At 32.6% G+C, this 14,846-nt stretch overlaps 3 protein-coding genes across 3 annotated transcripts; 2 read left to right on the plus strand and 1 right to left on the minus strand.

Moving 5' to 3' along the window:
• Positions 1–5: 5 nt before the first annotated feature.
• LOC145935706 (pyruvate dehydrogenase E1 component subunit beta, mitochondrial) lies at positions 6–2,880 on the minus strand. The gene is made up of 2 exons (XM_083037250.1): positions 643–2,880; positions 6–262 (listed from the first exon to the last, which is right to left on the minus strand). Exon 1 carries the CDS (start codon positions 2,832–2,834, stop codon positions 1,752–1,754), a length of 1,083 nt encoding a protein of 360 aa, XP_082893376.1. The 5' UTR covers positions 2,835–2,880; the 3' UTR covers positions 6–262; positions 643–1,751.
• On the plus strand, positions 2,865–9,720 carry LOC145935701 (dual oxidase 2-like; the record flags this gene model as incomplete). Its single annotated transcript, XM_083037236.1, has 22 exons — positions 2,865–3,138; positions 3,264–3,347; positions 4,231–4,316; positions 4,401–4,682; positions 4,777–4,952; positions 5,033–5,154; positions 5,246–5,443; positions 5,525–5,629; positions 5,709–5,848; positions 5,942–6,205; positions 6,282–6,422; positions 6,510–6,685; positions 6,768–7,288; positions 7,373–7,603; positions 7,676–7,769; positions 7,884–8,094; positions 8,211–8,331; positions 8,416–8,645; positions 8,757–8,915; positions 8,994–9,149; positions 9,263–9,391; positions 9,513–9,720. Coding segments are annotated over 22 exons (4,029 nt in total), but the record flags the coding sequence as incomplete, so codon positions are not given.
• A 2,314-nt stretch (positions 9,721–12,034) lies between these two features.
• On the plus strand, positions 12,035–14,755 carry Eif3m (eukaryotic translation initiation factor 3 subunit M). Its single transcript, XM_083037252.1, has 7 exons — positions 12,035–12,247; positions 12,608–12,787; positions 12,882–12,976; positions 13,059–13,277; positions 13,437–13,705; positions 13,792–13,935; positions 14,265–14,755. The coding sequence occupies exons 1-7, from the start codon at positions 12,203–12,205 to the stop codon at positions 14,486–14,488; spliced, it is 1,176 nt and encodes a 391-aa protein (XP_082893378.1). The 5' UTR covers positions 12,035–12,202; the 3' UTR covers positions 14,489–14,755.
• The last annotated feature ends 91 nt before the right edge of the window (positions 14,756–14,846 follow it).

Here is a 14,846-nt window from a genome sequence, read left to right on the forward strand (position 1 = left end):
CGTTATCTCGTATATGTTGTCTATCTTAATTTCACAACAACGTAAACGAAATATTTATAACTATTCAGTAACGGCAAATTATAAAATAGACTCGTAATCATCTCGCTCATGATCTAATTATAATCATCATCGGTGATTCATTTTTTTGTTTCCTGTATTCTTATCATGCAGAGAGAGGAAGTGGTCGAATCGAGCCGCTCGTTGCAAGTGATATTCCCCGAGTTTAAAATTGCTACAGATCCATTAGTGAGTGGGCAGTGCACTGAAACAGATCATTTTTACATGACACGATTGCATATATATTATGTAAAAGAGGTACAATATGTACTTTATATTAAACTTATTCATTATCGCAATTAATTTTTCATTAATTGCTACGCAGAGTACTACGACAAAACAACCCTCTACGCCAGATCCGAACAAGCGTATGTTATTTTTATACATATTTCATATTATAAATCATAGAAATAAATCTAATAGTTTTATAATGTAATACGTGTTTTTCATGTGTCTTTTTTTATATTTATATTTCAAATCGATGAGATATTAAAATATGCTTCTATACCTGCCAGATTTCAAAAAGCCGGATAAGAAATCAGTTGATAAAACATTCGATAAAGACTTAACAGATTGGTTATTTACTGGTTGTTGGGAAGAAAATAATCCTCAATCGAATAAATGCTCCCAGTATCACATTGCAACCGAATATCCCAGTTACGATGGGTGGTACAATAATATTGGTAGACCAGAGCTAGGTGCAGTTGACACTCCACTGCTAAGAAGACTGCCAGCCGCTTATGAAGATGGAGTATACAAGCCTTCAGGCTCTAATAGACCAGAACCATTAGAGCTAAGTGAGAAGCTGTTGAGTGGAAAAATTGGATCAAAGTCAAGAACGGGAAGAAACGCTTTACTTGTATTTTTCGGTACGTAAAAACGATTTATATCACTAAACTGCTTTCAAGATTATATCAATTAAGTACTTACATTTGTAAATTTATGGAAATTATAAAAATATCATATATCTATATAAAATAATTTACAAAAAAAATGTCTAACATATATTTAAGATTAAATATTTATCAAATATATTCGTGATAAAAAAACATGAGAGATTTTTTGGCCTTTATGCTGAGCAGTAATATAAAATTTCAAAATATATGTTTAGGTCAGCAAGTGGTGGAGGAAATTTTAGATGCTCAAAGGCCGGCGTGCCCACCCGAATATATCAGCATAAATATTCCGGAAAACCATCGATACAAAACTAAACTAGGACACACGAAAATGCCAGTTTTACGCACGCGGTACGATCATCGAACCGGTCATTCGCCAAACAATCCTCGTCAACAGGTAACGTTTGATAATATTTGCTCTATAAATGCAGCAATATATCGTTCTCGTTTTAATGAACAGTATTATTATTTCGTTTACTAAGTATTAACACGTTGCAGCTAAATGAGATTACGCCATTCATAGACGGTGGATTGATTTACGGCACATCTAAAGCATGGTCCGACGTTTTAAGGACAAATTCCAGTGGAATATTGCAGGCAGATGGTCAACTCGCATCATCATACTTTGGTTATCCCGATTACAATACCATCCGATTACCGATGGCCAATCCACCGCCGCCCATTCATCATCAACAATACGTTTCTCGACATTACACCGAGAGCGTCACCAGATATTTCAGTGAGTAGTAAAACTTTATTCACGCAAAAAAAAAAAAACAGTATTAAACTAAACGAGTATTAGAATTTTGTGCCGCAGACACGTTTAGCGTAGTCGGCTATATGATGATCCTTTGGGGTACACTCGTACTCAATCTTCTCCGAATAAGGCATCGGAACGTCGATACCGGCGCATCGCACTGCGGGTGCGTCGAGCTGAAAGAACACCGGATTCTCCATCACCGTCGCAACGATTTCGGATCCTACTCCGCATCTCGGCCAGCCCAGCTCGACAGTCATTAATCGGTGTGTCTTGCCGATGGATTTGAACACGGTGTCCCAGTCCAGGGGTCTGAGCGAGCGCAGATTGATAACTTCTGCCTCGATCCCTTGTCCAGCCAATATCTCGGCCGCTTGAAGCGTATACACGTACGCGTGGCCGTGCGTCACGAGAGTGATATGTTTGCCAGGTTTCTCCACCTTGGCCTTGCCAATAGGTATCTGATAGTCCTTGTCCATAGCTTGGTCAGACACAGGAAACTCGACGTTGTAGAGCAACTCGTTCTCCAGCATGATGACAGGATCGGGATCGCGCACAGCTGCCTTCAAGCAGCCTCTGTAATCTTCGCAGGTTGACGGCGATAGAACCTTCAAGCCGGGTGCGCTCATGTACCACGCGGCAAAGCATTGAGAATGCTGCGCGGCCAAGCCTTTAGCGTTACCATTGGGACCCCGAAACAGGACGGGGACGGGATATCTGCCGGCAGACATGTAGAAATTCTTGGCGGCACCGTTGATGATACGGTCGATGGCTTGCATGGCGAAATTGAAGGTCATGAACTCGCATATCGGTCTCAAGCCCAGGAGCGCCGCGCCGATCGCTATACCACAGAATCCGGCCTCCGTGATCGGTGTATCGATCATCCGCTTGTCGCCATACTTCTTCCAGAGACCGCGCGTGATCTTGTAAGCGCCATCGAACTCGGCGACTTCCTCTCCGATAATGAATACCTTCTCGTCCCGGGCTAATTCCTCGTCGAGAGCCATATTCAGTGCGTCTCGCACAGTCATCTTCGTGACGGATCTGCGGGAAGTTTCATCAACGACGCAAAGACGCGTCGCTCGCAGCATCAATTTGTCTCTTAACGGGCGAAGAAAATACATCTCAGACGCGAATTAATATTTTGAGGATGATACAATATCTGGCTATTAATACGCAACTTGATACGTTATGTTCTAGAGTTGGGAAATCCTAGAGGAAATGAAAATCCGTTTCTACTGACTTTTGGTATAATATGGTTCAGATGGCACAATTTCGTAGCGTCTCATATTAAACGTCGCAATCCAAATTGGTCCAGCGACAAGATTTACAATGAGGCTCGTAAATGGGTTATTGCGACCCAGCAACACATTGTCGTCAACGAATGGTTGCCTTCATGGTTGGGAAACAAACTTCCTACATATAAGGGTAAATAGAAATAGAGTTCCAGTCAACATCTGACTGTATTAATAAACGCTACATGTTTAATTCGAATGTTTGTTTACTCACAATTTGCATATAATCTTAGTTAATAATTTATTCGTTGTTTAAAGGTTACAATCCTAATATCGATCCGCAGATAGAGCAATTTTTCCAATCGGCTGCTTTTCGCTTCGGACACACTTTGGTTCCACCAGGTAAATAACGCGTCCGATTTTTTATTACCATTAGAAAGATATATGATATATACCGTTTTTCCCAATGAGTCTATATTGATGACAAATGAAATCAGTCAAATGAGAGCAATATCGATTTTCATGTCATAATCTGTCTGTTTTTTTGTTCATATATACACACACATATATATATATTTTTTTTTATTCAACTAGAAACTAGAACAACACAAGAGCTTATCAAAGTGTTAATTTGCTAATTAAATTTTAAAATAAACATATGTTACAAAAATTACAATGATAATGTTGTAAACAATATGTTATATAATACTTTAAAATCGAATAATTTTTTTGACAGAAATCAGCTGATAACTGTCAAAAATATTAATCGAGTTTAAAAAATTACAACGTATTATTTAAATAAAACATTATTATTTTAACTTTTATAACAAATTATATTAAAAATTAATTAGCAAATTAAAGCTTTAATCAGCTGATTTCTGTCAAAAAATATTAAAACGAAAATTTGCTAAAAAAACGTTTAAAAAAAGTTTAAACTTTGAATTCAAAAATTAAGGCCTGTGTAAGAACATTTTCTTTGGGCTCATTTTGTAAGCCTTGAAAAGACCTTTAAAACGCGCTTACAGAAAATGTTCTACGACTTACACAGGCCTTAATTTTCGCCAAAAATGTTTAAACTTTGAATTCAAAAATTAAGGCCTGTGTAAGTAGAACATTTTCTGAAGGCTATTTTGTAGGTCTTGAAGAGACCTTTAAAACGCACTCAAAGAAAATGTTCTACTAACTACTAACTTACACACAGGCCTTAATTTTCGCAAAAAACCTTTAAACTTTGAATTTAAAAATAATCATCAAAAATCATCAAAAATAATCACAATCATGTCAGGTGTATACTTGCGCGACTATGGGAGGAATAATTGTTCCTTGGAATCATATCCAATTAGAACGTGCAATAATTATTGGATGTCACAGGTATTTCAACAATTATATGTGTGTATATTTGTTTAAAATTTCGACAAAGCGCGTACATAATAAAATATGTATACGATTGTTTAGAATTCTCTGTATGCAAATTTAACGAGAATAGAAGATGTTATCGACGTGGAGAAATTGCTAATGGGAATGGCTATTCAATTATGCGAAGAGGAGGATCACAAGATCGTTGAAGATTTGCGAGGCAGTTTATTCGGGCCACTCGAATTCTCAAGAAGAGATTTAATGGCACTTAATATTCAGAGAGGACGTGATCATGGAATACCCGATTACAATAGCGCCCGTCGTGCATACGGTCTATCGGAAGTTAAAAATGTATTCTATTTCGATCGCGTGGATCAAACGGTATGTTGTACAAAAATTTTAACTCTTGTATTTAACCGCAGTGTGTTGCGAAATATATATTTTACTAACTACATTTTATTTATTGTTATTTAAGATCCGAGAAGAATTTCTCAAACTGTACAATAACTCGTTCGATGACGTGGATATCTGGGTAGGTGGGATACTAGAAACTGACAATGGACCCGGGCCGCTGTTTCAAAATATCATCAGTGATCAATTTCAACGAATACGCGATGGTGATAGATTTTGGTACAAGAATTTCGACAATAAGTACGTGATTATATCGTTATAGCATATTACATCTTTTGTACAATTAATTAGGTAAACTTTTGTCACGACTTTATTCCTAGACTTTTTACTTACGAGGAAATTCAAAGATTAGAACAATTATCATTTTACGATGTATTAATGTGTGTCACTAAAATGGACTGGAACGATATTCCAAGGAATCTTTTTAGAGTTCCTACAAGAAGTAAGTGAAAGAGAAACTACATGTGTAAATATAAAGTTGCTTAATTGTTAGTTAAAGATACCACTAAATATAAATTTATATCTTCTTTCAGCGGATGATATACATCCCAGTTGTATTAATAATAAAATTATTAAAGAAGGCAATTGTACAACTGGTTCTTGCTTTCACGCTGATCAGATAAACGAACATACAATCGATAATTGCACTGAAGCTGGGACTTACGATTATTTCTCCAATAGCAGTGCATCCTTTATTCTTACATTTTTAGGTGTATCAACATTTTTCTGCGGTAAAAATTTTTTCCTATTGAAATATTATGTGACGCGACATTATGGGCATTATACTATCTAATGTGTTAATTTTGACGCAGGTATCATTGCACTAATAATCTTTAAAATACAATTTAAGGAGAGACTAATGAGAGAAACTGTTAAAAAAGTAGACCATAGTGATATTATAGACATCATACATATTGGTAAGAGTTTTCAGGTATATGCATCTCTTTATATTGCATACACATAGTATAATAAAGATATATTCCTTTTATATAATAGCTAGCGAATGGCAAGAACCAAAAGCTGCACTTAGATGTGTAATATTAATGCCAAATATTAGAAAAAAGCAACTGGAAGTGAAAAATCAATTGGGACATTTGATACGCGCAGTCGACTTTCCATCCAATAGCAATGTCAAGGTATATATTATTTTTGTAACATATGTCAATTTACTGCGTAACAGCACATAAATTGACAAGTATGTAATAAAATGTACCAAATCTTTCTTGCAGATTTATTGCGCGTCTGATAATCACTACATTTTAATCCGTGTACATCATAGTTATGATTTAGTGTTGAAGTTTGATTCCGATTTTTTGAGAAGCACATTTATAAAAGCATTCGAAAGATTTATATCAGATATGGCAACATCCGGAAATGTCTGCTCAATGCAAATGATAACCAATACCTCATATACAGCGTTACTCAAGCAAGCAATAACTAAGAAGCATCGTCAAAAGAAATTGGAAATGTTTTTCCGCGTTGTATTTGCACAGGTATTTTTTCTTTCTTGTCTTGTGAAATATTTGAACAATATTAAATATAAGTATATCCACAACTGTGTGTCTTCAGGCATTCCATATTGCACATACGGAAGAAGAAATCTTACAGATAGATTCGATAGTTGCAAGAGAAGTGGTTTACACCGAGCTAACTATCATAGAATTCGCGGAAGCTCTGAGTATGAAGCCGGAAGCTGAATTCGTAAAGAAAGTAATATTTACATTAAATTTGATAAGTAATGTACAAATGCAATGCGTATAAATATATTTATTGAAAGATTACATGCATCATTTGCAGATATTTGATCTAGTGGATAAAGATAAGAACAGCTTTATATCATTTCGAGAGTTTGTTGACATGTTGGTGATATTTCTAAAGGGCTCTGCAGAAGAGAAAATGAAGTTAATGTTTGATATGTATGATATCAATGGTACAGGAAGACTTAAGAGAGAAGAGTTTTCAGCTATGTTAAGGTATATTTTAAAATTATTTAATTGCATGGACACGCACTATTCTTTGTGAGCTTTTTACACGCATTGTATTAAATACTTGCAGATCATTCATGGAGACTGGTAATGCTGATATAACGGATGATGAATTGGAAGCTTTAGTGCAATCCATGATGTATCACGCCGACTTGGCGAACAAGGACACTATAAATCTACAGGATTTTCAACAGATACTCAGCGACTTTAATGATAAATTTAATTATGCAGAACTGGAGTTTAACGTGCCTGTGGATGGAAAGAACAGCAGAAAACTTCACGCAGGTGTGAAAACAATTAGATCAACATTCATCGGCGAAGTACAAAAGACGGTGGAGAGTCTATATGCCGATCCAAGCGAATTACAATGCAGAATCGAGGGTAAAATCGAAAGTGAACAAAATACGAAAGAGGAAAAAAATAATAGCGAAATTATCGATAAGAACGAGAAAATTGTCGAAGAGATGAAGAAACACTCGGACGATTATTGGTATCCTATAATGAAATACCTCGCTAACAAACGATTGCAAATATTCTGGGCGTGTTTGTACACCTTGTTTCTGCTTGGGATTTTCGCAGAGAGAGTGTACTGTATGTCCTTTTCGAAAATCTTTTCACAGTATAAGCTCTAACTTAAATTTTTGCACCAATGATTAATAATGCGCTTTTATATAGATTATTCTATACAACGAGAACATTCTGGTTTGAGACGAATATTAGGCTCTGGTATTGCTATAACGAGAGGTGCAGCATCGGCTATGATGTTCACTTATTCCACATTAATAATTATGATGTGTCATAACACCATCACTATTCTTAGAACCACAATTCTGCAGTTTTATATTCCTTTCGATTCAGCGATAGAAATGCATAAATATATCGCTTGTTGGGCCTTCGTCTTTACCGGTAAGATATTTTTTAATCTTAATTTAAGCAAATTTATATATTTCATGTTTATTTGCGTTTTAATATTTTTAGTGTTACATATAATCGGACATGGCTTTAATTTTTATCATATATCTACGCAAACTGCTGACGATCTGACGTGTTTGTTTCGCAATTATTTCCACGCGTAAGTCTACATCTCTCCTACCTAAATATTTCAATCATTCAATTTCTAAATATTTAAATGCATATTTATACATTTACTTATGTATATTATACTTATATAATTATTGGTGTTTAGAACACATGAGCTGCCAAAGTTCCATTATTGGTGTTGGGGTACAATGACAGGTATAACAGGAATATTTTTAACTATTGTAACTGGATTAATATTTATATGCTCATTGCCAATGGTACGCAAGTCATTCTACAATTGGTTCTCTCTTGTGCATTCCTTGTATCCAGTTTTTTACATATTGATGATTTTACACGGCAGTGGAAGATTAGTACAAGTAATTAATATTGTTATATAAGATTCTTAATTATTCTTATATATGTATAAAAAACATACATTATTTAAAATCATATTATTTAAAAATTGAAAATTATTTACAATTTATTACAACAGGAGCCATATTTTCATTATTTTTTCTTGGGACCAGCCATTCTATTTATTTTCGATAAAGTTGTAACTGTGACTAGAATAACGATAGAGATACCAATACTCAAAGCAGAAATTCTGCCATCAGGTAAATTCTTCTTGAAAATATTATCGCGAGATAATGTTTTCTTATTCAAGTCACATATACATATATCATATACATATGTTGTAGGTGTAACATGTATAACATTTCCAAAACCTTTAAATTTTCAATATAAATCTGGTCAATGGATTAGAATAGCATGTCCGGCATTGCAGACAAATGAGTATCATCCATTTACTTTATCATCTGCGCCACATGAAACGAGTTTAAGTGTACATATACGAGCAGTTGGACCATGGACCACAAATATTAGAGAGAAACTAGAGTTGTGTACAATGTCTAATAAAAATTTGCCAATGGTAACAATTTATATCATTATATCTCAAATTTTTTATTTATATATATTTACAAAATTTTTACTAATGAAATAAATTTATCATATGTATTATTATATATCTGTTTATTCATAGATTCACATGGATGGCCCATATGGGGAAGGTCATCAAGACTGGGATAAATATGAAGTGGCAATTATGGTTGGCGGTGGTATAGGTGTTACACCTTTTGCATCAATACTCAAAGATATTGTATTTAAGTCAAACTATAGTTTAAACTTTGCTTGCAAGAAGGTAATAACATTAACAACTCTATTATAATTTAAATGATAATAAAAAAGAACATATGTATAAAAATATTTTAATTTGCAGGTATATTTCATTTGGGTGACAAGAACGCAAAAACAATTTGAATGGATGGTCGACATATTAAGAGAGCTTGAAAAAGCAGATATCAATAATACAGTATCAATTCATATTTTTGTTACTCAGTTTTATCAAAAATTCGATCTACGTACAATACTTTTAGTAAGATATCTTTTAAATATTAATTTTATATATTAATTATATATATTATATTAATTTTAAATATCATATTAATTTGAGAGAATTTTAAATCTTCAACTAAATATGATTTTCAGTATATTTGTGAACGTCATTTTCAAAAGATTTCAAACAAATCCTTATTTACTGGACTGAAAGCAGTGACACATTTTGGACGTCCAAAATTCTCTCAGTTTTTCCTGTCTATACAAAAATTACATCTCACTGTAAGTATCTATTGATTGTGGATAATGTTAATCATATTTAATATTGTTAATTGCATTATTTTTTTTAATTAGCATTAAGTTCTTTATTAGTTATACATCTTTAAAAAAAAATTTATTTTAGATAAACAAGATTGGTGTTTTTAGTTGTGGTACACCAGCTATGACACAAGCAGTAGATGCAGCTTGTAAAGCGATTAATCTAACAGAAATCAATGATACATTATTTCAACATCATTATAAAAGCTTCTAAAAATATCTTTATGAATATTTATTATAAAATTTCATTTCTGATAAATTGAATTGTTTCATAATAATCATAATTTTAATAATTCATTTTTTTACTTGTATTTCTCCCATGAGTCATGTTCTCGTAAACAAACATTTAAAAGATAAACTTAATACTTTGTTATACTTCTATTAATGTTATATAGAATTACAAAAGAAAACATACATAACTCTAATTATATTTTCATAATTAATAGAAATTAATATTACTGTTGTGTCATAGTATAAATTGATAAAATTAATTATAACACTGATATTAATAATCATAAATTATTAAATTATTTCACATATTTTTTTATAAGAGATTAAAAATAAAGGACCAAATATATACTCACAAATGTATATATGGACAGCAATAGAGTTTCTTCATAAATATGATCCTGATACCGTTGATTAATCAGTCTACTAATCACTAATGCTGGTCGAAAGTTCCCGCCATTCTGTGACACTAAAATCAATCCAAAAAATATATGTTGTGAAATCTTTATTTCTACGCAAAGAAAGACCTCGAATATAAATGTATTTTTAAATATCCTACATTAAACATTTACCGGCAATTTTATTCGATCAAAAAGGTTTGTTCTTTATTGCTGCACTGAGTTCACAGTGCACTGCACTGAACTGAACTAGTGCAAGCGGGGACAAGCTGGTGTAAGCAAGTATAAAGAACGTTTCAGTGCCATTTAGTGCAATGATCAACACGCAACACGTAATAATAAATGGGTGCGTTCAGAACACACAACAGTTGAGCAACGTTACTAGATTTTATATATTATATGGCGATATAATATAGCTTAATCTAGTAACGTTGCTCAACTGTTGTGTGTTCTGAACGCGCCCAATGAATTGTTAGGGTGCCGTCACATGGGGCGTAACTTGCGTAAGCGTAACCAGCGGATCGCTAATCACCGAGTTATTCCGATAGAGCTTGACGAAGGGCTCTATCGGAATAACTCGGTGATTGGCGATCCGCTGGTTACGCTTACGCAAGTTACGCCCCATGTGACGGCACCCTTAGATTCTTCAGATGAAGAAGATCTAAAGCCCTGCGCACAACAGAGAAAATATTAGGAATAAGAATTATGTTAAAATAATAAAATCGAGAAAACTCTGATATAAAAATACAAATTCGAGTATAAAGGATTAGTAAGGGCTAATAAACTATTAAGAGTCCTTTATACCCGAATTTGTATTTTTATATTAGAGTTTTTCTGATTTTATTATTTTAAAATAATTCTTATTCCTAATATTTAATATTTATTCCTAATATTTTTCCTATTGTGCGCAGGGCCTAAATCTAATGTCTGATATTTTATGCCATAAGACTTTTTTATTTTTAATTTTTCTAGTTATAACTAAATTAATTTTTTCTTTATATAAACATAAAAATAATTTGGTATACTAGCATCCGTCCATGCAAATATTTCTGTATTTTCTTTATCATTTTCATTTTCTTGTATATTTTCTTCTATATTGTTTTCAATGTTATTCATATTTGTATCTTCATGTAATTTAATAAATATTGATTTATTTGCTACAGTACAATTTACAGTATCACAATTAAAATCAATCTCTTTGTAAAGAACTTTAAATTCTGTCCCTCCTAAAAAGTCAATATAATACATTAATTTTCAATTTTTCTTTATTTCTTAATTATATTTCTTCAAAAAATTTATATACACAAAATTAGCTTTTATTTTTAAATAATTTCTATGTTTAATATTTAATATTTATTCCCAATATTTTCCCTATTTTGCGCAGAACTTTACTTTCTATTACTATTTATAATTTTATAAAATTAAATTCGCCACCATTATTGAACTTATCAGTTCCTGCACTGCTTGTCCTTCCTCAAGACCCAGTGCAACGAGTACAGTGAACTGTTGCACTAAATTTCGTTGCACTGCAATAAAGAACGGACCAGTGCTATCTTGCATTGCAATAAAGAACGCTTTGGTGTCACTAGTGTACACTAGTGCAGAAAGTTCAGCAATAAAGAACAAACCTTTAATTCAACTAAAGTGATCCAACATGTTGAAATTGCTACCCAATTGATACGCGCAAAGAAAAAAGAAAATGCGTTCGTATCCCTAAAACACGGACAATAAACTACATATAGTGGCGAAACTTCTCGGCAAATAACGCGCTATGTCCATAAAGAGTATAAATCTGTATGAAGGCTAACTACATTTGTCGTATGACAAGTTTGCACATATTTGATTGGTTATGAGATGGAGAATTTCTATGGTTTCTTGCAACAGCCAATCAGCAATCAGGATATTCCGCAAGTAAATTTTCGACAGACAATGTCCCTAAATAACTTTTCCCCTGACTGAAAAAATCATTTCTCACAATTGGCCATTCTGTCGCGTACAACATGCGGTTCATCGTTGATCGTTCATCCCTTCGAGCTCTTGAATGCATGTGTTCGCTTATGTTCGCATACTTTATTTAGCCGCATTTAGTCCGATTTAGACTTTATCGATTGAATTTTACTACAGTGAAACATATTTATAATTTGTCAAGATGCAGGTGCCACCAATTTTCATGGAATTGCCGTTAGACGACCAGGTAAATGTACAAAATTAAATGACGTGTACGAATATTTCCTTAGACATTCATTTTCAATATGGATTTGTAAAAGCAGGATTGGGAAGTAACGGGTTATTTGCAATTTTAAATCTTTTTCTCGATTAATTTTTACAAAATAGATTTCAATCCTGTATAAAAGACGTGGGTCTTATATACAGCATCTTATAGGTTATTCCACATCTGAAAGGCAAACGTTAGCTTATTAATTTTTTAGAAACTTTGCTTTTAGAAGCTTTAAGTGATTTAAAAAATCAGCGAATGCAACACTTTCTATTCAATGTATACAAAAACATTAATATTAATTGTACATGTATACTAATTGTTGAATATTACTATCAGGCGCAAGAACTGAGGGTATATTTTAAAAGCCTTGGTGCAGAAATTAGCGAAGAGAAATCCCCCAAAGGTATAGAGGATGATTTGCACAAGATTATTGGAGTATGTGAAGCATGTTTCAAAGAAGGAAATGAAGTCGAGATAGAAACTGTATTGAATGATATTGTTTCTATCATGATTTTGGTAAGTTTGGCATACTTTATTCTCTTTATTACTATAAATATTTGTGCAATTTCTTTTTATTTTCATATATTATAATCTTAATATATTATTTCAGATACCTACGGAACGCGCTGAAAATTTAATTTTAGCATTCTGTGAGAAACTTGTAAAAGCACCTGGATACAAGCTTGGATTAGTTTGCTTAAAAGCGTAATATATCTTTTATGTTCTTGTATTTACTTTGTTTTAGTTTAATAATTAATTTAATATATTAAATGGTATATGTTTACAGATTATGGCTATTATTTCAATCTCTTGCTGATGATTCTCCAATGAGATATCATGTTTATTATCACTTGGTGCAAATGGCCCGCAATGTTGATCAAGTAAAAGCTGTGTTTAGTGGAATAGATCAATTGAAGCAACAATTTGCCGCCTTTCCACCATCAAATGAACAAATGCAGAAATTACTGCGTTTGCTACACGAAGTTCTTTTAAGTTGTAAACAGGGGTAATTATCTTTATCTTTATTTTATCTTTATTTTATGCTCTTTGATGCAACAAATATGTTTGAAAAAAAGAAATCTCTTAAAAAAATAAATAATTGAATAACAAGGAGTTTATATAGAGATATACATTTTACTTATAATAATTGTATATAATCCATTAGAGAACAAGCGGCAGCTGTCATGGTGGAACTGTTAGGAACTTATACAGCAGAAAATGCTTCTGCGGCAAGAGAAGATGCACAACGTTGTATATTAGCTGCATTAGCGGATCCTAATACATTTTTGCTGGATCCACTGTTGGCTTTAAAACCTGTGAGATTTTTAGAAGGCGAACTGATACACGATTTACTTCTTGTGTTTGTGCAAGATAAATTGCCAGCATATTTACATTTCTATCAAAATCATAGAGAATTTGTTGAGCATCAACTTGGTATGTACTAACTTATAAAGTCATAAAAAATATTGAATTAATTTAGACAATAAGATTCGTTATGCATCTCTTCCTTTCTTTTATAGGGTTGAATCATGAACAAAATATGAAGAAGATGAGATTGCTGACTTTCATGCAACTCGCAGAAACAAATCCAGAAATGTCTTTTGATACGATACAAGAAGAATTGCAGATTAGTGAATCTGAAGTAGAAAGCTTCATAATTGATGGTAAACTGTTTTTACTGACTCATCATATATTTATTATTTTAATATTTGAGAAAATATATATTCTTTTGCTATAAGTCATAATCGTGTCCTGTTTACATAATAGTTTTCACTTGATTCATACAAGTGGCAATTGACTTGAAACAGGGCATATTAAATGAATCTGTACTGGCTTGGTAGAATTGTATTTTTACTGAGTTATTGAGACATTCAACAATTTGTTTCTATTTAATATAAATAGGATATAAATCACATACACGGTATGATAGCATTTGACTTTTTCTCGTGTGATATAAATAATATTAATACACAATAATTACTGCTTGTTTCAGTTTTGAAAACCAAACTTGTAAGAGCGCGCATGGATCAGGCTGGCCGCAAAGTATTAATTTCTAGCACAATGCACAGAACATTTGGTCGTCCACAATGGATGCAATTGCGAGATCTACTTGTTTCATGGAAAGCTAATCTTTCAGCTGTACAGGATGGCATGAAGACTGTAGCTGGTGCACAAATGGAGCTTGCAGCAAAAAATAAAGCTACTCTTGCTCACTGACAGTATGGAAAAATTCCACAGGTGGGTGGTACACGAAATGATATATAATTGTAATTATATATACAATTATATATAATTATAAATATATCCAACTACATAAATAATTGGATGTTTTGAATATTTGAAAAAAATCTTTTTCTAATATATACCAAAAATTTATACAATTATCTTATCAAAGTTCAATAGCAAAATGATGTAAGTAAATAAAAATTAACGGAAATAACTTATACTGCAGTATTACATTCATATGTCTGAAGAGTTAAATAACAAATCTGATATATATATATATATATATATATATAATGGAAATTTTTTTTATAAAATTGTGAATATACATTTATATCTAATATACAAAAGA

The sequence above is a fragment of the Prenolepis imparis genome, unplaced genomic scaffold (assembly GCF_030444845.1).
Source record: "Prenolepis imparis isolate NDT839.2.m4 unplaced genomic scaffold, iyPreImpa1.0 SCAF_4, whole genome shotgun sequence".
NCBI lineage: Eukaryota > Metazoa > Arthropoda > Insecta > Hymenoptera > Formicidae > Prenolepis > Prenolepis imparis.

Bases quoted from the DNA above. Each gene is read 5' to 3' on its own strand.
- LOC145935706 (XM_083037250.1), bottom strand. From the start codon at position 2,834: ATGTATTTTCTTCGCCCGTTAAGAGACAAATTGATGCTGCGAGCGACG.
- Eif3m (XM_083037252.1), top strand. From the start codon at position 12,203: ATGCAGGTGCCACCAATTTTCATGGAATTGCCGTTAGACGACCAG. The intron at 12,977-13,058 runs GTAATATATCTT...ATATGTTTACAG, and splicing joins GGATTAGTTTGCTTAAAAGC to ATTATGGCTATTATTTCAAT. The intron at 13,278-13,436 runs GTAATTATCTTT...ATAATCCATTAG, and splicing joins CTTTTAAGTTGTAAACAGGG to AGAACAAGCGGCAGCTGTCA.